Source organism: Malus sylvestris, chromosome 2, assembly GCF_916048215.2.
Source record: "Malus sylvestris chromosome 2, drMalSylv7.2, whole genome shotgun sequence".
In the NCBI taxonomy this organism is placed as follows: Eukaryota; Viridiplantae; Streptophyta; class Magnoliopsida; order Rosales; family Rosaceae; genus Malus; species Malus sylvestris.
In genome coordinates this window covers 13,147,806-13,171,717 of record NC_062261.1, presented here as the reverse complement: position 1 = coordinate 13,171,717, position 23,912 = coordinate 13,147,806, and the positions used below count along the sequence as shown (strand labels likewise).

Sequence of the window (23,912 nt, the reverse complement as noted above, 5' to 3'; positions counted from 1 at the left end):
TATAAAGCTCTAGCTAATGCTGCTGCCGATGTTGCCTGGATACGATTGATCTTGAAAGATTTACACGTTTTCTTGCCCTCACCTCCTACTCTGCACTGTGACAATATTTCAGCTTTGGCTTTGTGTTCTAATCCGGTTTTTCACTCTCGGATTAAACATCTTGATATAGACTTTCATTTTGTTCGTGAAAGGGTGCAAAAAGGAGATTTACATGTTGAGTATATTTCTACTGCTGATCAGGTGGCTGATATTTTGACAAAGGGTCTTCATGGACCTTTATTTGTTCAACACTGTCACAATCTCAAGCTGGGGTTCCCCAGTTGAGATTGAGGGGGAATATTGAGTGATGTGTAGCTAGGAGAGTTTATTGTATGAAATGATCTTGTTATGACAAGTGTCACAATCCTAGAAGGGTAGTTAGTTAGATGGTTAGCTTAGTCATTAAGCAAACTAGTAAGTATAAATAGTGAGGAGGAGCAGGATTGTATTATCTTTTGACAGTTAATCAAATATATACTTTCTCTCTATCTTTCTCTCTCTTAAATCTCTCTCTAAGCTTTTCTTCTTAGTTTCGAAGCATCCATGGCTGTACTTTCTCAGAGCTGTTATGAATAAATAGTCTTACAAACTGATGTGATGAAACAGAGAAATTGAACAGAACCAAAGAACGAAATCAAACAAGAAAAATCAAACAAGAAGATGAAAGCTAAAGAAAACAATGCAACACAATCAGAAAGACGTTGCTCCATCATTTATTGAGGAAAGACAGGTCTCACAACTGAGGCTTTTCGAGCCAATTCAGATTGGTTTTTTCTTTTGCCACCTTGATTTTGTCTCTGGCTAAGAAGGATTCCCACAAATGTTTCTTCTCTTCATCACAAATCACTTCTTCTAACTGCTCGTCAAGATCCCACACTGATAGAGGCAACTCTTCCAAACTTGAGCATTGTCCCATGTTGATCTTTCTTAAACCGCTCATATTACCAATGCCTTCAGGCAACTTCCTAATGCCCAAACAATCAGACATGTCAAGACAGCACAACTTAGTGAGGTTCTCAATCGAGACCGGAAGCCTTACCAAGTCTGTACAGGACCTTAGTCTCAGTACATCCAAATTCTCCAGCTTTCCGATCTCTTCAGGCAAGGCAGATAGCTTATGGCAGTTGGTGATACTGAGCATCTTCATATGAACAAGATCACAAAGCTCAGCAGGCAGTTCCACCAAATCATGGCAATAGTCGATATTCATTTCCTCTAAACCTGGCCAGGCCTCTGAAATTTTGATGGAACAATTGTGGAAAGCTTGACTCATGTTACACATGAACAAAGATATCTTCTTTAGACTCTTCAATGGTACGAAGTTCTTGGTTATGGAATGAATTGAAATGCGCTCTAATCTGATTCTCTTCAGATTTGATAATGATTCCAGAATATCAAAATTACTCAATTCAGTAGGCAATAAACCATAGTTTGTGACTATTAGAACCTTCAGTTTGTCAATTTTCTGCACAAATTCAGGTAAGGCATTGTTCACTGTCTTAAAATTCAAAACTAGAACCTCAACATGTGGTAGATAAACACTCTGCCATTGTGTTGGGAATATTCCATCTGCAAACAATATGCTACGAGATATGAGTAGGACAGAAATTATATGAAACTTATGTGCAAATTTTAGCGTGTGTCTCTGTGTGCAAGTGCATTTGCATGTGTATATATGCATATGCTTGTGTCTGTGTTCATGTGTGTGTGAGCATGGACGAAAGTGAATGTACGTGGGTAAGTGTGCTGGTCATAGGTAGACGTGCAATGTGCACATATATGCATTTTATAAAGAGAGAGATGGGACAACCAGAGGAGATAGACAATAGGCGAGCATTGATGGGTTGAGACTTCTGCTCCATCAACCACTTGGGTTGATTGTGTCCACTTACGACAATCAGTCTTTTTCTTTCTTCTATTGGGTCTAGTTTTGCATTGTAGATAGCCAGCTCTCTCAGCATATCATGCTGGCTAACAAAGTGTTCGATGTAGTAGTCATCCAGAATCTCTATATTCTCCTTCCTGGTAACAAGCCAAACTCAGTCAGTTGCAGACTTGCAGTTTCATATTATGGTCAGAGCGACACGTGAATGTGGACATTTTCAATGAGAATATTATACAGGAGAAACTTAATAGCTTGCGTACCTAGTGATCACAAGATTTGCCAGACCTCTGCGGGCAAGTTCGTGGAGGTTCTTAATGGACAGAAAGTCCTCATCTAGCTTATATAACTCTGCCCACATATCAATGAAAGCAGCAGCAGAGATTCTTTGATCTTCAGGAAATGAAACAAGGTCTGTGAAACATTCCCTGATGATAACCTCTTTTTCATCTAAGGCATCTATGCTACTTTGAAGGCGAAGAAGCAACTCAGTCTCAGAATCAAGAATAGAACCTTTTGACCAGTCTGCTAGTCTTGAACGCCAGAATTCTGTAGCTTTTCCGCGAAGTGATTTCCCGGTCACTGTAATGGCAAGGGGCACTCCCTTACAGTGCTTTAGTATCTGCAGATTAATTGTACCAAATGATGTCAATTACTATCTGGGTTGCAGACAGAAAGTTCAAGTTTCTTTTAACATCTCAATGATTTCATGAAAATGGTTATTGACTACCTACTTAGCTTCATTCTTATTTTAGTTTTGGTTCTTAATTAACCTCACATGCGACCAGTGAATGATCATTTGCAGGTTCATATGGTAAAATAGGTGTTTGCTTCTGTATGTGTATACATATCGTAAAAGATCAAAACAATTTATTTTCCCCACTTTGTTGCCCCTATAATTTGTGAGGCCTTGATATGTATATATGTTGTGAATTGCATAGTGAGAAATAAACCTTTCTCAGAAGATCTTCTGGAACGGACGAGCTATCTCCCAGGGATGCTGAATGACGCAAAAGAGTCATTGAATCTTCATCATTCAAAGCTTTGAGATTATACGGAGTGCCAAATCCTGGAAATTCAGATCTCGATGTCACCAAGATCTTGCAATTTCGCGATTTCAATTCATCAAACTGCTGAAGAAGAAATTTGGATTTGAACCAAACATCATCCAGGACCAACAGTATAGGATCTTGTGTTGCTTCCTGAGACTTCATGTGTTGATATAGCTCTTCTACAACATCTAAGTTGGGCTCTTTAGAAACGGTGACGAAGAAGATATTTTTCTTGAATTTATCTATCAAAATACAATACAAGAAATATGTTAGATAAATGCGAAAACAAGGAACAATACACTATGGTAACATTGAAGAGTATGAAACAAGTGAAGCAATTTTCTTAATGGAACCTGATCAATCATGAAGCTAGTGTAGTAAATGCTTCGTTACCCTGTCAAGTAAAATTTCCTACCCATGGGATTTTCCAATTATATTCCTCTATGACTCAGATATGAACTGTATAACAGAAATGGGGACGATTCTTTACTATATAATGCATGAGTGAACTATGATATCCGAGATATACCACATATTATTCATGGAAAAAAGAAAGCTTGAATTTCGAAACCAGAATATCCAATAAGATATGATATTCAAGCATTTGAAATATTACATTTGTGGATTAACTTTGATGTTATATATATCCGAAGCTGGGTTTGATTTGGGTATAAATAGGTGCTGTAAACTCATACAAAAGGCTTCAACTCAACGAACGACATCTATAACATACTACTAGTAGTAATCAAGAGAAAACGATGTTAAATTAAAGATTATTTCTACTATAACACTTCTCAATTAGCAATTAGAAAGTATTATTATACCTTTGACTTCCTCATCTTGACAGAATTTCATTGCCAATGTGGTTTTCCCGCATCCTCCGGTAGCAGTCAGCACCAACATTGAGACATCGTCCTTAAGAAGCATCTCCTTCAAATCCCTCAAAGGCTCATCCAATCCAACTGTAACATGTGGAGGTTCAGGAACTGAACCCAAATCATGAAATCCTTCTTGCTTTTGTATCACAACATTCTCTTTGTTTCCTACCGAACCATTTTTCTGGACAGTAGTCAAGGTCTCCTTCGACACAGCCAAGGTCTCCCTCGAAACAGCCAAGTTCTCGAACCCGTTCCTTATTCCCTCCACAGTCAGTACCGTCAACAACCTGTTTAGACACTTGTCCAAATCGAGAAGTTGCTTGGCGTATTTATACTTTTTGAAGCCTTTCCACCAGTTAAGTTTGTAGCACTTGAGAACTAGCTCGTCCCCATTCGCCATTTGTTTCCCAATTTTTTCTACTTCCTTGTTTGATTGATCCAACACCTCTTTGTACTTGGCTATGTCTTTGATCAGCGGCTTTAACGCTTCTAGCGTGGAATCAAGATCTCCGAGGAGCTCTCTAAACATCATAGTCTTGTCCTTGACATCCTTAACAACCTCATACAGTACAGTAAACAATGCTCCTACAGCAGCACCTGCAAAAAGCTCCCCAACTCCTCCCATTCCAGCTTCTCTCAAACAAAAACCGACACCGAAAAATCCGAAAACTAACTTGTAATAATTTCAATCAAAACTTAGAGACAAAAGAAGAACAGAGCCGTATGAAAAACCCAGATAAAAATGCTCTCTTATAAGGAAGAATCCGATTCTGCTTCAATGGGAGGCTAATAATTCCTGAGTTGAATCCATTGACTTACTTTTCCCCGTCCCCACTGACTTACCAAGCAAGTTGCAAAGCTGCTTGCTGTGAAATTGACTTTGCCATTGACTGACCGAGAAGAAGCTTCCGCTAAACAAAACCTATCACACTCATGGCTGCCGACGAGTGTAATTACAAAGCAATGATCCAAAATGTTGTGTGCATGGGGGATTTCTTCCTTTTTTATTTGGGGAGAAGGAATCCGCCTACCAGAAACCCATTTTCCATCCCTTTCTGGAAAGTGTTGTGTTCAACCACAATCAGTCGCAACTTGGACCTTCTATGACCCCGTTCGTAAAAAATAGTTATTTGTAGCTTTCATTTTTTTTTTTTTATATAGGTTTATTTTATCATAACCTTTTTTTAGATTTCTTACTTAACATTGTGGTAGTTAACAAATAAATATAGGTCAATTTATTGAGCAATATAGAACTTCTTCAATCAGAATGTCGTGGTGGAATCGTAAGGACTGCAAGGTGAAAGCATTACTTTGATTCAACTGATCGGTCGGTCTACGACTTTTGTGTGGAGCATGCAATTCCCCCCCCCCCCCCCAAAAAAAACAATGACTTATTAGAGAAGGGGGGGGCTATTTTATATCTAGGTTTGGAGAAGATATGTACTAGAGGCGACTCCTAGCATTAAGTGAATTACTCCCTAATCTTCTGATCAATCCGAACCTTCTAACTCCGGTCACCGCTAACTTCCAAGTCAACAACCAAAACTGTGGTTTTTAACAAGAAGAAGATTTTACGCAATAAAATTTAAAAAGTAAATTTTAGTATGTACTCATTCTATACCGATCTCTACCCTTATAAATTTATTTTCTAGACTTTTCGGACCACCATGCTATACGTAATTGGAATTCCGTATTTTTTTTGTTTGTAAAACAATCAAAACTTTACTTTATAAAGAAAAATCCAAAATTTTCATCTTGATGTAAAAGTTGTGGAAGTGAATGCCTACATGTTTTTAGCCAAATATGAAAAGTGAGTAAGACTTCAGAATAGTAGCATTATTGTTATTGTTGTTGTTGTATGATATTTTTCGAAAGGCATTCATTTCACTTTTGTGATTATCCACGGGTATGACTCTATATAAAGAGCATTCCATATATGATCACAATACACATAAAAGAAAATAAGTGGAAAGCAATAATATCAATATCTATTCCTTCCTCTTTTTACCTGCAAAAAAAAAGTTCAATTGACTATGGAGGGAGACTTGGAAATTAACCAGGACATTGCACACCATGTCCAGGAGTCTTTCATATGATGACAGAGAAAATTTTGTTTCTTATCCTATTAGATTGTGAAAGCAAGCTTCGAAGGGAGACAAAAGCATAGAGAAAGACAAACATAAGTTTTGAACCAATGAGCCATAATTGATTAAATATTTAGCCATTATTTCTACGTTGCAGTTAGAGATGAGCTTTGTCATAAATCTCAATTGTTCATTCATGAAAAAATATGTGCGGGAAAGAATTTCCGCTAATATTTGACATCTGTGCTCTTAAAAAATGCTCAGTACTACTTTTACTTATTAACTCCTCGAAAATAATTCTTAGGTCTGCCGCTAGTAATCATGATCACCGTCAAGGATATCAAAATAGGGTTCAGCAACAGGATGGGTTTGAACATGGACGTCCTTTCCTTCACCTCCTTAACGACGTCGTAGAGAACGCTGAAAGCTGTTCCTAGCCCGCCCCAGTAAAAAGCTCCCCCACTCCTAGCTCACCAGATAATGTATCTTTGAAAATGTGAGAAAAATTGAAGAAAAAATAAAAAAATTTCGGATCCAATTTGAATCTGAACAAAACTATAACATATTCTAAATCATCCCAAAGTCAAATTCACATCTGGCGTGCTTCATGACAACGTAATATAAAATTGTAACCACGTTCTTGGTTTTGAATCATGGACCAACTCCAATAATCATATTACTAAATGAAGAATTAAAAATCAATAAAAACAGAACATTGACTTGATTATATTTATGTTTTTTTATTGGAATGATGATAATGAATTAAGCAAGTCAAACTACACTACATATAAGGTTTGATAGTCAGATTATAATAGTAACTTTACTCTCTAAACTAGTACAAGATAGTAAAAAAGAACCAAGATATCGAGATTAGCCATCAACTATAAAATAAGCTACTTCCCTCTCGCTCAGAGCGATTAGAAAGAGCTAATTCTCAAGTAGAACAATATTTCCCAATCCCCCTATCTCCGAATTTTATTAAATAATAAAAAACGATAATAAAAGAATAGAGTTGGAATGAAGGATTAAAAATCAATAAAAAGAGACCATTGACTTGACTCTATTTATTTTTAAGGTTGGATGGATGATAATAGAAAAGTGAGACACTCTTAAATTTGGAATCCAAAATAAAGAGATTTAGAAAACAAGCAATACAATGTTTGATTTTCTCTTACGTTGTTGGTGATCATGCAAGATAGAATAAACAAAAATATTTTTTCTTCTCCAAATTATCTGGGTTTTAGCACAGAAATACTTACTAGTGAAGTTGGATATCAATTGCAGAGTTGGAGTGCCTTGACTTTAACAGTAGCTGATGGACTATCACTTGGAAATTAACCAGGAAACTGCATCACCATGTCTGGGAAGCTTTCATGGTGAGAGTGACAGACATAACCCACACCACAACCATATTGTTTCTTATCCTATTAAATTGTGAAGGTAAGTTTCGATAGGCGACAAAAGCATAGACTTAAAAGACAAACGAAAGTTTTGAATCGATGAGCAATAAATGATTAATTTTAACCATTTCTACTTATAGGCTATAGTTAACTACCACTTAGTAATATGATCTAGTTGTATTCCTCTTCACTTATAAGTGAGATATCTTAGGTTCGATTATCACTAAAGACGAATTTGAACCATATTATTGCTAATCCATTGTGAGACTAAGTTTACCCCCTTCCCTAAGTGTAATATCGTTTGCTAAAAATAATAAAAAATAAAACTACACTTAGACCTACTTTAATTTTTGGGTTGAAACCTAAAATGTTTTTATAACAAATAGTTCTTGAAATTGACTCACTTTATTAAGATAGTCTTCGAAATTGAAAATCAATCAATATAGTCGTTGAAAATGAATGTCGCAAATCAATATTGTCTTTTCATCGTAATTCTGTCAAAATTTTTGTTATACATTGATGTGGCACATAACTGGGTGTGTGATAAAATATTTCCAAGTGGATTAAAAATATTTAAATAATAAAAACAATCTTTACTTTGTAAAATAAAAAGTTTGAAAAATAAAAAAGGAAAAAAAGGAAGAAGATTATATGTTAATGAGAAATTTTATTTGATCCCATATAACCTCTCTATATACTCAACTTAGTTTTTACACCTATATTATCTACACTACATATTAATAGAGCTCTCTTTGTCAACCAAAAGAGGGTGAAAAAACTATTTAGTCTTCTATCACAACCAAAAAGTTAAAGGTATCAAAGTAATTTCATAGAACAAAATTTATCTTTTTTTGTTGGGGTGTGCTATCCACACACCCCTTTTTACTTCTCTCACACCCCTTGTTAATTTCTGTCCTTTGATATTCTTTTAATTCATCCGATCCGAAAGGTCGAAAATTAAAAGGGTGTGAGAAAAGTAAAAAGGGGTGTGTGAATATCACACCCTTTTTGTCTAGGGGGTGTTGTCACAGCCCGTCCCGGAGGTACTTTTGACAGGAATGTGAAATGACGGAATTACCCTTGACGGGTATTAAGGTATGTGTGTGTGGCTTGTTATTTGGACTACGTAAATACTTCCTAAACTATTGGATTAAAAGTTACATGTATTTTTGTGGTTAGGGAGTTAAATAAAATGGATGGTGATGACTTGGGATGAACCACACATGTCAAACCTCTTTCTCTCTCTTTCCCGTACCCTCTCTCTCTCCTCCCTCACGACTCTCACTCTCTCTCTCTCACCCTCGAACGTACGGACAAAGCCCAAAACCCTCGGATCGACGCCAAAAAGGTATGAATCTTCATCCTTTCAAGCTCCTGAGTCGATTGGTGTTGGTTTTAGGAAGTGAAACCTTCGAGATCACGTGAAACCCGAACCTCCATTTTATGTCACTATTCATGCAATCGTAATATGTCGATTTTCAGGGAATTATAAGCTTGTAGTGAGCTTAGTGATGTCCCAAGGAAGCTTGGAGTGCTTCGTTTGAAGGTTTTGGACGTCGGGATCACTGGGTTCAACTTTGGCCGGTTTTCTTGGAATTTGTCCGGTGAGATTTCGTGATTTTTAGACCTTGAAACTAGTCTATCGTGAAACTAAATGTTTAGGGCTTCAAATTGATGTAAAGTTCGAAGAAAATGGTTGAGAAACGAGGGAGAACAAGGCAATTGAAAATTGCCCAGTTTTCCGGCCACCGGAAAGTTCAGTCCGGCGAGCTCGCGAGGAAGAAGACGCGCGTGGGCGCGCGCGTACCCGTGCCTGTCCTTGGCGCGTGGGGGCGCGTGAGAAGCCCAAAATTAATCCTAAAAATTTGTCGACGTTCGTGACGTCGAGTAGGTCACTGTGGTATATTCATATACCCAAATTGAGCACCGTATGAGAAGTTATTGAGAATTGTTGGTTATATGCTTTAAATAACGTTTATATAGTATTCACCGCGGCGGCCCGTGCGGCGGTGAATGGCCAATGGCCCGCCAATGTCATTCTTAGCATGTGTTTAAGGTTCTAGGTTCAGTTTTGATAATTGATGGACGTAAATTGAGTAATTGAACCTAAGTTGGTTACGATTCGTGGTTAGGAGAAAATGTGAATTTACGATCCCACCGTCGGATCGTCACCAAACTTTGATACGTTGTAATACGTAATATTTGAGGATTATAGGAACTTACGGATTGGGAATCCGAGTTACGGATCTTCCGGAATTGGAGTTGTAAGTTCATAAAATAGAATGTTAACCGTCACTTAGTTTTGGAAATTGACGGAGATTCGACCGTTGGATGGTAATGAAATTTTAGGAAGTTGTCCTAGAGGTATATTGTGGACCTCTGGAAGTTATGGATTTGAAATCTGAGTTGCAGATCTTCCGGATCGAACTGCGTAGTGACGTGTTTTATATAAGTTATATATTCTATAGATATGATTTCTGAGATTGGATTTGATTATTGTTTTAGGCGCCGATCGTCATGACGCCTTGACGTATTGTGCTAGGGAGTTGTAGGGCGAACTCCAGGTGAGTGGGCAGTTTTGTTTTCGTATTACCTATATACTACTGTTTTTCCCAGAAAATGCAATTATATGAAAATATGTTTCAAAAATGCCATGCATGCATAATATGAATGATATGAATGATATGAGTTATACGAATTGATAATTGATGCATATATATGTGAATTGACGCTCTGGACGCACATGTGAGTTTTTACATTATTCATATGATTTATTTTATGTGAATTGCATTGGAAGCTCATAACCTGCACCCTAGGTGTTAGTGCTTATATTATTCACCACACCGCACGCTCGCCTTGGATCCAAGTAGGTGGATGTCGTACAGACCACTAGAGGTGGTTCAGACATGTCAGTCGTACAGACCATTAGAGGGTTTCCGACTGGTAGGTGACCTTAGATTATGTGCACAGATGATTGATGAGAGAAGCACTAGAGCGTATTATTTCACCATCTTAGTCGTACAGACTACTATAGGTAGTTCCGACTTATGTGCAGTGTAGTGCCGTACAGGTCACAGTTGGTGACTCCGGCAGGGCCGTACAGGTCACAGTTGGTGACTCCGGCTGGATGGGATATTGAGCTATAGAATCAGCCGTACAAGACCACGGTAGGGTCTCCGGTTGATTTATTATTTCACCTGATTTATATTGATGCATTCATATTATATTTTGGCATGGCATGGCATATTCTTTCTGAAATGTTATGTTGATAGATGGTGAGCGGAGTTTTGATGATTTATACATTTATGTTTTTATAATAAATTTATGGGAAAGTATACAGGTTTTACGGCGAGGGGTTAGAAATGTTTTAAATGAAAGGTTTTCGAAAAACTTGTTTTACTGACCCACTCAATTTTGTTTTGCGCCCCTCCAGGTTCTAGATAGCAGAGTTTTGGTGGCCATGAGGAATCCAACGGTGTTCTGACAGAATTCACAAATGTAGGACTCACCCTTGGGTGTTTCATCTTAGTAATTGTATTTTTTTTAAAGCTTCCAAACTGTGTAAATGGTTACGTCACTCTCACGTGACGGCCAACATACCCTCCTTCGGGACGGGGTGTGTCAAGTGTAGTCAATTTGAATTTCAGAGGATTTTAATGGATTTTTTTAAGTGAAGATTTTAAAGGATTTTAATGGACTTACAATTATATATGGATTTTGACAGATTTATATGGATTTGTATAGATTTTAATTGTGAATTTTGATGGATTTTCATAGTCTTTTTTTTTTCATTTATCTTTAGATTGTTTTTGTTTTAAATAACAAAAGAAAAACCATTTTCTCCCTCCGTGCCCTAAAACATGATTCTGCAGCTACTTCCTTTTCAAGTCGGCATGTCAACCCAATTCGCACTTTTTAAATTTCTTATCCATTTTTAGTTTCCTTGAAGAATGATTGGTTTTGATTCAAATTCAATTCGGGGCATCGACAAGTGATTCAATGGATTTTCAGGTGCAAATCAAATTCTTCTTTTTTGGTTTTTATTTTTTTACCAATGGGTCGATATGTTCTTACATTATAGATGGTGGGTTTTGAATTTGGACCTTACTTTGCTAATTGGATTTGTAATCAAACTTCTAGCTTTGATTTGAAATGGTATATTTCCATAGCTCAAGGCAATTTGCAGCTCTATTGACAAACCAACCACTTCCATGGAAAATTCAATGAGTTTAACCTACCCTTTACCACATTGAGGCATAAAAATATAAAGAAAAATAATGGAAAGGGTTAAAGTGTGTGAGTGAGTGTTGATTAACCAGTATATGGACCTGAGAAGCCTCACCTACAGGTGATTTTAACATCTCTACAACAACAACAGCAAAGCCTTTTCCCACTAAATGGGACCGGCTATATGAATCCTAGAACACCATTGTACTCGGTTCTGTGTAACGTCTTCTGTTAGATCCAAGGACTTTAAGTATTTTCTTAAAGTCTCTTCCAAAGTCCTCCAAGGTCTTCCTCTACCCCTTCGACCTTGAACCTTTATCCCGTAATTGCATCTTCTAACTAGAGCATCAATAGACCTTCGTTTCACATGTCCAAACCACCGTAACAGATTTTCTCTCATCTTTCCTTCAATATCGGCTACTCCTACTTTACCTTGGACATCCTCATTCCTAATCTTATCATTTCTCGTTGTCCACACATCCAATGAAGCATCCTCATCTCCGCTACACCCATTTTATGTATGTGTTGATACTTCATCACCCAAAACTTCGTGTCATAAAGCATTGGCGGCCTTATTGTCATCCTATAAAAAAATTTCTTGAGCTTCAGTGGCATACGACGGTCACACAACACGCCGGATGCACTTTTATACTTCATTCATCTAACTTGTATTCTATGGTTGGGCTCTCCATCCAACTCTCCATTCTTTTGCAAGATAGATCCTAGGTAATGAAATCGGTCGTTCTTTAGTACTTCCCGATCTCCAATCCTTACCCCTAACTCATTTGAGCCTCCGTTTGCACTGAACTTTCACTCCATATACTCTATCTTTGACTGACTTAGGCGATGACCTTTAGATTCCAACACTTCTCTCCAAAGGTTAAGCTTCACATTTACTCCTGCCTGAGTTTCATCTATCAATACTATATCGTCTGCGAAAAACATACACCAAGGAATATCATCTTTAATATGTCCCCTTAACTCATCCATTACCAATGCAAAAAGGTAAGGACTTAAAGAACTACACATAAAGTTTGATCGTCGGATTACAATAGTAACTTTACTCTCTACACCAGCACAAAACAATAAAAAAGAACCAAGACTTCGGGATTAGCCATCAACTATAAAGTAGGTTACTTAATTTCTGCTCAGAACGATTAGAAAGAGATCATTTTCCAATAAAACAACAATTCCCAATCCCTATCTCTCAATTTTATTAAATGATAAAAAAGATAATAAAGAATACAGACGAGAGGCAGTATTAAAAATTAATAAAGGAGACCACTGACTCAATTATTTTTTAGATTGGATGGATGATAATGGAAAAGTGAGACTCTTAAATTTGTAACCCAAAATAAAGAGATTCAGAAAACAAGCAATACAAAGTTCAATTTTCTCTTACGTTGTTGGTGATCAAGCACGGTAGGATAAACAAAAAAAAGTTCAACTAACCGTTGAGGGAGACTGATGTAGTAACCAAGGCTCTTATGCAAGTATTGGAATCTACCAAGGGTCATGCGTTTTGGAACCATCAAATATATTTAATTGAGTTTTAGAACGACACAAATAATTTAATCATTTAAGAACATTTTAAATATTTTTGGGGTAGAGCAAAAGTTCAATTCGGTATCATCCAACCACGGCTCTCATGCAAGTATTGGAATATACCAAGAGTCATGCGTATTGGAACCATCAAATATATTTAATTGAGTTTCATTGTGTTGTATTCCTTGTAAATATATGTACTAAACCCTTGAGAAAGGAGACTTGAATGAATTAAAATATATTTGCTTAGTGCAATCGAAATGAGTTGTTTCTCCTTCTAAAATCAAGCAGTTGACTTGGTCGTGTGAGCGACTTCACGATTAGGTATGTTGAGCGAGTTTCGTTGCCCCTGGTTAAACGATTCCCAAGTTTCTATCCCCTATCTTTTCTGTTGCATTAGAAGATCATGGGGATTCCCAGGTCAACCAGGGGAACGGAAATTTCGGAGTTTGAGCGCGTTGTATAGTACGCACAGTCGGCTCAGATCGGCTGAGTTGAATCCAGTAACTATTACTTTTACCTAGCTTATTGACCTACCAAGCAAATTGCAAAGCTGCTTTCTAGGAAACTCCGAAAAGAATATATTGATTTTGCCATTGACTGACCAAGAAAAAGCTTCCCATAACCAAAATATCACACTCATGGCTTCCGACAAGAGAGTAATTACAATGCAATGATCCAAAGATAAATTTTAATATAATAAAAATAATATTTGAAATAATTTAAAATTTTAAAATTATCCTGCAACTTGTATCGTTGATATGATGAAGCCTGCATCTTTTTCTTTTTCCAATTTTGTGGACCACAACGCAAAACAGTTGGTGTGTATTGGGGATTTCTTCTTTTTATTTCTTTATGGACAAGGAATCCGCCTACCAGAAACCCATTTTCCATTCCTTTTTCTGAAAATTGTTGTGTTCACTCGCAATCAGTCGCAAGTTGGAACTAGGGATGGGCAATGGTTATGCGGGCGGGTAACCGCTGTTATTTTACCCATAACCGTTTATGTTCATACCCGCATAACCGTTTACCCGTTGGGTAATTACATAAATGGTTATACCCATAACCATAACCGTTTATAAACAGTTATCCATACACATAACCGTGTACCCATTTACCCATAATCATTTACCTATTTAACCATAACCATAACCATTTACCCGTTTACCCATTTTTTTCGCCCGTTTATCCTTTTTTTACCCATTTATCTTTTTTTTTCGTCCGTCTGATTTTTGCCAACATCACTCACCGCACTTGCACTAGCGATTTCATTTTACTACCGAGACTATACCTAGTAAATAAGAGCAACTTAAACCGTGGCTTGACATTCTGATCAGGTATGTCCATAAAGCCTTTCTAGATATGTTTTTTTTTCTTGATACACATTATCAACGACTTTACAACACCAACCAAATGTTTGCCTCAAAACAACCTTTAATCAAAATTATAATGATCATCAATTTTAATGTGTAAAGCACCGATGCAGCCATTATCAAAATTTGGATTTTTATTTATTTCTTTTTCAAAAAGGAGGACAATTGGTGGTAAGCTAGCTAAGAAGACCAAGTGGCCCAATGGTAAGAGCATGGACTGCAGTTCCCCAATAAACAAAAGATGTGGGAGGTCTCAGGTTCGATGCTCCAAGCTGGTGAGTCTATTTGACTGTGACCATGAACATGATGAAATTCTCCATAGCTTCTTTGGACCCGGAAATGATAGATAATTGTAGTTTGCCACTAGTGGCCCATTAAAAAAAAATCATTTTAATGACAAAGTACAACCCCATCATGCTTAAGAATAATCAAGTGTACAAACCGACACTGCAACCCCTTGAGCAGATATAAATACAGCCCGAGCAGGAGGAGCACAACACAACACAAAGTCCTCTTCCGCAATGGTAAGTATTTCTCCTCCTGATTTCGTCCAACAACTTCGCTTCCGTAAAATTTCTAATTCGAAACGGCCCGCCTTCCTCGATTTCTTCCCCTTTCTTTTTTCTGCTATTTGATCATTTTTGTTGTAACTCTGAGGGTTTTTAATTTTACATATATTAAATTAAATAGGTAAATGGATACCCATTATAACCATGAATATTACGCATAACCGATGGATACCCGTTATAACCGCGGATAATACCCATAACCGCCCATTTAAATTTCATGGATAAACGGTTATACCCATAACCGTTTATTTGTTTAAACGGTTACCCATAACCATAACCATTAACTTTAAATGGGCGGGTAACCGCGGTTACCCATACCCATGGGTATTTTGCCCATCCCTAGTTGGAACCTTTCAATTGGTGTATTCAATTAGGAATTTCGTATTTTTGGCGGTAAACAATCAAACTTTATTTTAAAAGAGCAAAACTCAAAACTTAATTCATTCATTCAAAACTTTATTTTAAAGAGACCATTGACTTACTCTATTTGTTTCTTTGTTGGAAGAATGATAATAGATAGACGAGTCGAACTATACTTCATATAAAGTTTGGTCGTCAGATTATAGTTGTAGCTTTATTCTCTAAACCAGCACAAAATAGTAAAATGAACCAAGGCATTGGGATTAGCCATCTACTATAAAATAGGCTACTTCCTTCCTACTTAAAGCAATTAGAAAGAGCTAATTCCAAGATAGAACATCAATTCTCAATCCCCTATCTCTAAATTTTATTAAACAATAAAAAAGAATACTCAAGAATACAGGTGCGAGGAAGAATTAAAAAAAAAAAAATAGACGATTGACTTGACTCTGTTTATTTTTTTTTGGTCGGATGATAACATATTAGGCGAGTAGAAGTACATATAAAGTTTGGTCGTCGGATTACACAAGACACTAAAAAGGAACCAAGACTTCAAGATTAGCCATCAACTATAAAGTAGGTTACTTCATTTCCGTTTAGAACGATTAGAAAGAGATAATTTCTCAATAAACAACACTTCCCAATCCCTATCTCTGAATTTTGTTAAATAATAAAAAAGATAATAAAAAAAATACAAACGAGAGGAAGCATTAAAAATTAATAAAAAGAGACCACTGACTCAATTTATTTTTTAGATTGCATCTAATTTAGCCTAAGAATGACATCGACGGCCCCCTGGCCACTCGCCACCGCACGCGCCGCCGTGGGTGGCGGTCGGCCGCCCCGACTCGTCGGAAAATCCAACTATTTCTTAAAATTACCAAATTTTACAGAAATGAAGATCTCAATGAGTAGAACAAGTTTTATACATGTGGCTAAGTCCAATTTAGCCGGGAAAGGCTCCAATTTCACTCAAACCCGCCAGAAACCCTAAGATGGGTGTTCTTCGATTCGACTTCCTCGATGTTCCAACACCCCTACAACTGCTTGGGTCTTGTTCCTGGGTCCAAGAGGAGTTGATTAAGGGTGGTGGTGGGTGGTGAAACTCGCCAGATCAGAGGAATCACAGTCAAACACCTCCGGTGATGTTCTTCGCGTTTTTGGGCCTAAAACTCTTTAATCTTGAGCGAAGATGGAAGAAGAAAGATTGGGGAAGATGTTGCAGGTGGTGGATATGGTGTTCCACAAAACAAAGTGGCAGAAATTGGCCAGATTTTGACCGGTTTGGGTGTGCAGGTGCACTACTCGACAGGAAGGTTTCTTTTTTCTTTTTCTTTTTTCCTTCTCCCTTCTTATCGGTTCTCCTTTTCCTCTCTTAAAATTGATTGGTTACCACTCCCACATGGTGAGAGTTTGAATTAATTTATAACTAAACTTTAAATAACCAATTTCAAATGTCTGTAACTATATCGATATAATCCGGACTCGCAAACAGCTTTCACCTATGCGTTCGTACCAACGAGTACTACACAAATGCGCTAAGTGAATAAGTCATACGTTTCTCTACACGTTGGTCAATGAAAGTCAAAACTTCACCTCTAGGGCATTTTCGTAAATTCCTTCTTTTAAAATTTATAAAATCGTAGAACTAGGGACGGGTTGTCACAACTGACTCAATTTATTTTTTAGATTGGATGGATGATAATGGAAAAGTGAGACACTCTTAAATTTGGAACCCAAAATAAAGAGATTCAGAAAACAAGCAATGCAAAGTTCGATTTTCTCTTACGTTGTCGGTGATCAAGCAAGGTAGGATAAACAAAAAAAAGCTCAATTGACTGCGGAGGAAGACTTGGAAATTAACCAGGAAACTGCATCACCATGTCTGGGAATCTTTCATATGGTGATAGAGAAAATTTTGTTTCTTATCCTACTAAATTGAGAAAGCAAGTTTCGAAAGAAAACAAAAGCATAGAGAAAGACAGACGAAAGTTTTGAACCAATGAGCAATGATTGATTAAATATTTAACCATTATTTCTACGTTGCAGTTAATTCACTTTCGGTCGAGCACTACTGATCATATTTTGACAATATGGTAAACCACAACTTAGATAATCTTTACCAAAGTAAGCAACCAAAAAAAACAAAACATATAGATATAACCAAATGCATAATTAACATATTAGGTGCAGTTAAACCACATTTTGTTTCGTATAATCCAAGAAAATATAATACACATTATTTATGTTGTGTAAAACAATAACATGATAATTATACAAAAAAACAACACCACAAAATATCTTAAGACTCAAGAGAGTTTGAAATAAATGGTATTACAAACTCTTATGATGAAACATAGAAATTGGACAGAACCAAGAACGAAACATTTATTGAGAAAAACAATGCAACACAAATCAGAAACATGTTGCTCCAACATTTATTGAGGAAAGACAGGTCTCATAACTGAGGCTTTTCGAGCCAATTCAGACTGGAATTTTCTTTTGTCACCTTGATTTTGTCTCTGGCTAAGAAGGAATCCCAGAAAGGTTTCTTCTCTTCATCACAAATCACTTCCTCTAACTGCTCGTCAAGATCCCACACTGATAGAGGCAACTCCTCCAATCTTGAGCATTGTCCCATGTTGATCTTTCTTAAACCTCTCATCTTACCAATGCCTTCAGGCAACTTCCTAATGCCGAAACAATTATACATGTCAAGGCAGCGCAACTTAGTGAGGTTTTCAATTGAAACCGGAAGCCTTACCAACTCTGTACAGGACCTTAGTCTCAATACATCCAATTTCTTCAGATTTCCGATCTCTTCAGGCAAGCAAGATAGCTGATGGCAGTTGGTGATACTAAGCACCTTCATATGAACAAGATCACAGAGCTCGGCAGGCAGTTCCACCAAATCATCGCAATAGTCGATATTCATTTCCTCTAGACCTGGCCAGGCATCAGAAATTTTGATGGAACAATTGTGGAAAGCTTGACCCATATTACACATGAATAACGATATCTTCTTTAGACTCTTCAATGGTACCCAGTTCTTGGTTATGGAATGAATTGAAATGCTCTCTAATCTGATTCTCTTCAGATTTGATAATGATTCCAGAAGATTAAAATTACTCAATTCAGTAGGTGATAAACCATAGTTTGTGACTATTAGAACCTTCAGTTTGTCAATTTTCTGCACAAATTCAGGTAAGGCATTGTTCTCTGTCTTAAAATTCAAAACTAGAACCTCAACTTGTGGTAGATGAACACTCTGCCATTGTGTTGGGTACGTTCCATCTGCAAACAATATGCTACGAGATATGAGTAGGTGAGAATTAAATGAAACTTTACTGCATATTTTAGCGTGTGTGTCTGTGTGTGCACGTGCATTTGCGTGTGTACATATGCATGTACTTGTTTATGTGTTGATATGTGTGGAGAAAATAAATGATAGTGCTATTCAAATCTGAGTGTGTGTGTGTTTGGATGTGAGCACGCACGAATGCGTATGTACGTGTGTGTACATATGCTGGTCATAGGTAGATGCATGTATATGCATTTTATAAAGAGAGAGAGATGGGACAACCAGAGGAGATAGATAATAGGCGAGCATTGATGGGTTGAGACTTCTGCTCCCTCAACCACTTGGGTTGATTGCGTCCACTTACGACAATCAGTCTTTTTCTATCTTCTATTGGGTCTAGTTTCGCAATGTAGATACCCAGATCTCTAAGCATATCATGCTGGCGAACAAAGTGTTCGCTATAGTAGTTATCCAGAATCGCCATATTCTCATTCCTGGTAACAATGCAAACTCAGTCAGTTGCAGACTTGCAGTTGTATATTATGGTAGGAGCTACTCATGAGTATAGAAATTTTCAAAGAGAATATTGTACTGGAGAAGCATAAAATCTTGCGTACCTAGTGATCACAAGATTTGCCAGACCTTTCCTGGCGAGCTCGTGGAGGTTCTTGATGGACCGAAAGTCCCCATCTAGCATATATAACTCTGACCACATATCAATGAAAGCAGCAGCAGAGATTCTTTGATCTTCAGGAAATGAAACAAGGTCCATGAAACATTCCCTGATGATAGCCTCTTTGTCACCTAAGGCATCTATGCTACTTTTAAGGCAAAGAAGCAACTTAGTCTCATAATCAAGAATAGAATCTCTACGCCAGTCTTCTAGTCTTGAAAGCCAGGATTCTGCTGCTTGTCCACTAAGTGAGTTCCCGGTCACTGTAATGGCAAGCGGAACTCCCTTACAGTGCTTTAGTATCTGCAGGTTAGTTGTACCAAATGATGTCAACCACCATCTGAGTTGCAGACTGTAAGTTCAAGTTTCGTTTAACATCTCAATGGTTTCATGAAAATGGTTAATGACTACCTACTTATCTTGATTGTTATTTTAGTTTTAGTTCTTAATTAAAATCATATGTGATTCGTGAATGATCATTTGCACGTTCATATGGTAAAATGGGTGTTCGCTTCTGTGCCTTGATAAGTATATTGTGTCATGAATTGCATAGTGAGAAATAAACCTCTCTCAGGAGATCTTCTGGAACAGACAAGCTATCTCCCAGGGCTGCTGAATGACGCAAAAGAGTCATTGAATCTTTATAATTCAAGGGTTTGAGTTTATATGGAGTGCCAAATCCTGGAAATTCAGATCTCGATGTCACCAAGATCTTGTAATTTCGCAATTTCAATTCAACAAACTTCTGAAGAACAGAGTTGGACCAAACATCATCCAGGACCAGCAGTAAAGGATCTTGTCCTGCTTCCTGAGACTTCATGCGTTGATATAGCTTTTCTACATCTGAGTTGGGGTGTACCGAAACAGTGACAAAGAATATATTTTCCTTGAATTTATCTATCAAAATACAATACAAGAAATAATTTAGATAAATGTGTAAACAAAAAACAATACACGATGGTAACATTGAGGTAGAAAAAATTAAATCTTGATCTCCAATAAGACATAATATTCAAGCAATTGAAATATTACACTTGTGGATTAACTTTGGTGTTATATATATCCGAAGCTGGGTTTGATTTGGTATTAAATCAAATTAATTCATACAAAAGGCTTCAACTCAACGAACGACATCTATAACACTTCTCAATTAATTAGCAATTAGAAAGTATTATCATACCTTTGACTTCCTCATCTTGACAGAATTTCGTTGCCAATGTGGTTTTCCCCCATCCTCCGGTAGCAGTCAGCACTAACATTGAGACATCGTCCTTAAGAAGCATCTCCTTCAAATCCCTCAAAGGCTCATCCAATCCAACTGTAACACGTGGAAGTTCTGGAACTGAACCAAATGTCTCCCTTGAAACAGCCAAATGTATCCTCATATTCGATTCAATTCTGCTGACCAGCTTCTCTATATTCTTCAGCGAAACCGTGCTGTTCTTCACATCCCTTATTCCCCGAACGTTTAGTATTTCCAGAAATTGTTGAAGAGATTTATCCCATCCAATCAGCTTAGTGGCGTATTTGTACCTTTTGTAGACGATCCACCATCGAATCTTTTTGCACTTTCGAAGGAGCTCTATGCCCTCCTCCAAATGTTCTTTCAAGTGTACCAGTTCCACAACCGGAAGATCCAATTTCTTGTTGGATTCTTCTATATCTTTCAACAATGGTGCCAAAGAGTCTAACCTGGATTTGATGTCTTTGAGAAGGGGCTTAAAAATTACATTCTTAGTAATCAGCTCATTGTGGACATCATACAGCACATTGAATGCTGTTCCGAGAGCAGCCCCGCCGATAAGACCGCCAGCTCCACTCATTCCTTGATTCTTAACAACAAAAAAACCAGCACCAAAATCAGAAAAAACTTACAAAAGTAGAGGAAAATTGGCCGAAACGATCATTTTTCACCCAATTGCGGAAATTATCAGTTTTCAGTATGTCGCCGATACTTGATAAGAATTACGAATTTGGGATTTGATTTCGGACCATAGCCACTTTCCCAAAACATTAACAGATTAGAAACCGTAGAAAAGTGAGACACATAAATTTGGTTTCCAAAATAAAGAGATTAAGAAAACAAGCAACACAAAGTTAGGGTTTTCTCCAAACTGTCTGGGTTTTGGCATATAAATACTTACTATCGAAGCTCGAAAGAAATTTCGGGGTTGGAGCGCGTTGACTTCAACAGTAGCTGCACCAGGGAAATTTCCGAGTTGGAGTGTGGAGGGAGACTTGGAAATTCACCACGAAACCAACTTTCACAGTGAGAGAGAGACCATATTATTAAATTGTGAAACCAACTTTCGAAAGGAGACAAAAGTATAAAGACAAACGAAAGTGTTGAATCAATGAGCAATCAACGGTCCTGATCACATGATCCCTAAAAAAATAATTCGACGATGATCATTTTTCTCAATTTTAACCATTCTTTCTACGTTGCAGTAAACTGCTCTTCAGTCGAGTAGTACCGATCATATTTTGAAAATTTAAACTTTGCAATATCGACGATATCAACTGTAGTATCTTATAAATGGCATATTGATTATATGTATGCATTAAATTAAAATATGGTAAACTACATCTTAAAATATCTCAATATATAATATCTAGAGTAAAGCTAGAAAAACTAAATATATAGATAAATTTTTTTCTACTTCCTTGTTTGATTGATCCAACACCTCTTTGTGCTTGGCTATGTCTTTGATCAGCGGCTTTAACCCTTCTAGCGTGGAATCGAGATCTCCGAGGAGCTCTCTAAACATCATAGTCTTGTCCTCGACATCCTTAACAACCTCATACAGCACAGTAAACAAGGCCCCTACAGCAGCACTTGCAAAAAGCTCCCCAACTCCTCCCATTCCAGCTTCTCTCAAACAAAAACCGACACCGAAAAATCCGAAAACTAACTTGTAATAATTTCAATCAAAACTTAGAGACAAAAGAAGAACAGAGCCGTATGAAAAACCCAAATAAAAAAGCTCTCTTGATACAAGGAAGAATCCGATTCTGCTTCAATGGGAGGCTAATAATTCTCGTCACGTGACATTGTATATTTAATCAATGATAGAAAAATTACATATGGTATATTTATGTTTTATGCCTAACCTTTGTATCATATATTTATATTTTTAGTTTGTACCCACTTTTAATTTGCAACATTTTTTTTAAATTTGTAGTATTTTCTTTTTAGTTTTATTTTGTGCCCATGTATTAATTTCTTTTAGGGCCTATATTTTTTTAAAATTCATTTGTACTCATAATTTTTTAATCTTTTATATGTACCCTAATTTATTTATAATGTACCCATTCTTCTTTATTAATGTACATATGTGAAATGTACCAATTTTTTTAACACTATGGATACATTCTTTTGCCATTTATTATTTCTTATTTTTACATTGTATTATAATGAGGAATTTTAAATTTATAGGATTATAAACTCATAAAATATCAAACAATTAATGTCAAAACTATGAAAATATAAATATTAATAGTAATATAATGAGGTGTACAAAGTCAAGAGACTTTGATCAAACTTTGAATACCATTAGGGTGCGTTTGTTGCACCGGACTGTCTCGGACTGGACTAGCTTCAGGGACTAAGCTGGACTGACTTAGACTAGACTAAGCTGGACTAGCTTAGTAAAGCGTTTGGTGCAGCGTCGGACTAAAAAACAGGATAATTAATAACTATAATATTATATTATATAATACACATCTAATAATATTTTATTATTAATTCAATAATATTTTATTACTAAATCAAGCTTTTTCTTTTTTAGTTCCAAAGTACACAGCCAGACACTCCACTGCTCTCTCTGGAGAGTTCTTCCCTTTTCTTCCTCTTTAGTTTCGTTCCCCATCACTTCTTTTCTCCTTCTTCTTTCCTGCAAGACAACATCCTTCAAATCATTTTTCTTGCAAATCGTCCCCCGTGCTACTCTCCCCTCCCTCTCTGTCTCTCCATTTCTCTTTGTCCCAAAGCTACTCTCTCCCCTTCTCTATCCATTCTTTCCGAAATTTTCTGGGGCAAAGGAAAAAAATTTGGAAATTTTCTGGGAATATTCGGGAATAAGGAAGAATTTTGCTATTGGGATTGTTGTTGTTATCGTTTTGCATATATGTTTTTTAATTTTGGTGTTGAGATTTAGGCAGTGGGTAGGGCTGTGTTTTAGATCTAGACATGGGTTGGCAAACGGAGTCGCCCAGAAGCATTCTTGCATATTTGTAGTTCACAAGACTTGCTGCATGCGATCGTCCTATGCAAGTTCTGGAGACGGGATTAGCAATCCCATGGTTTTTGGGGGGCTTAGCAAAGACCGGCTAGGCCCTGTTTTAGTCGGGACGAGTGAGAACTAGTCTCATTAACTCTAAGCCCTATGGGAAACAAACACGGGACTGGACTAACCCTTAGTCCAGTCCAGTCCAGTGAACTTTAGTGAGGAAAACAAACACCCCCTTAAGGTTTTAATTAAAGAATGTTAAGGATTAGGAACTGCTTCCAAAGTATCCAAAAAAAAAAA

At 37.0% G+C, this 23,912-nt stretch overlaps 3 protein-coding genes across 7 annotated transcripts in view; all 3 read right to left on the bottom strand.

The window, feature by feature from the left end:
• The window catches only part of LOC126613944 (probable disease resistance protein At5g66900), a 175,911-nt gene extending 154,406 nt beyond the window's left edge, over nt 1–21,505 (bottom strand). The window contains exons 1-5 of one of the 4 annotated variants that reach the window (XM_050281578.1): nt 20,564–21,502; nt 19,949–20,280; nt 19,328–19,686; nt 18,993–19,204; nt 17,708–18,703 (exon numbers count right to left, since the gene is read on the bottom strand). In XM_050281578.1, coding sequence (XP_050137535.1) covers nt 17,868–18,703; nt 18,993–19,204; nt 19,328–19,686; nt 19,949–20,280; nt 20,564–21,206 — 2,382 coding nt within the window. In that variant the 5' untranslated portion in view covers nt 21,207–21,502 and the 3' untranslated portion in view covers nt 17,708–17,867. Of the gene's footprint in view, nt 1–17,707; nt 18,704–18,992; nt 19,205–19,327; nt 19,687–19,948; nt 20,281–20,563 lie in introns of those variants that run through there. The other 3 variants (XM_050281557.1, XM_050281556.1, XM_050281563.1) reach the window with 3 other exon arrangements.
• Nucleotides 558–5,561, bottom strand: LOC126613951 (probable disease resistance protein At5g66900). The gene is made up of 5 exons (XM_050281586.1): nt 3,798–5,561; nt 2,875–3,215; nt 2,185–2,543; nt 1,850–2,061; nt 558–1,608 (listed from the first exon to the last, which is right to left on the bottom strand). Exons 1-5 carry the CDS (start codon nt 4,474–4,476, stop codon nt 773–775), a joined length of 2,427 nt encoding a protein of 808 aa, XP_050137543.1. The 5' UTR covers nt 4,477–5,561; the 3' UTR covers nt 558–772.
• Nucleotides 16,988–23,912, bottom strand: part of LOC126613946 (probable disease resistance protein At5g66900) — a 52,258-nt gene continuing 45,333 nt past the window's right edge. The window contains exon 7 of one of the 2 annotated variants that reach the window (XR_007620233.1): nt 16,988–17,218. The gene's annotated coding sequence lies outside the window, so the exon portion shown is untranslated. Of the gene's footprint in view, nt 17,278–23,912 lie in introns of both variants that reach the window. The other variant, XM_050281581.1, reaches the window with a different exon arrangement.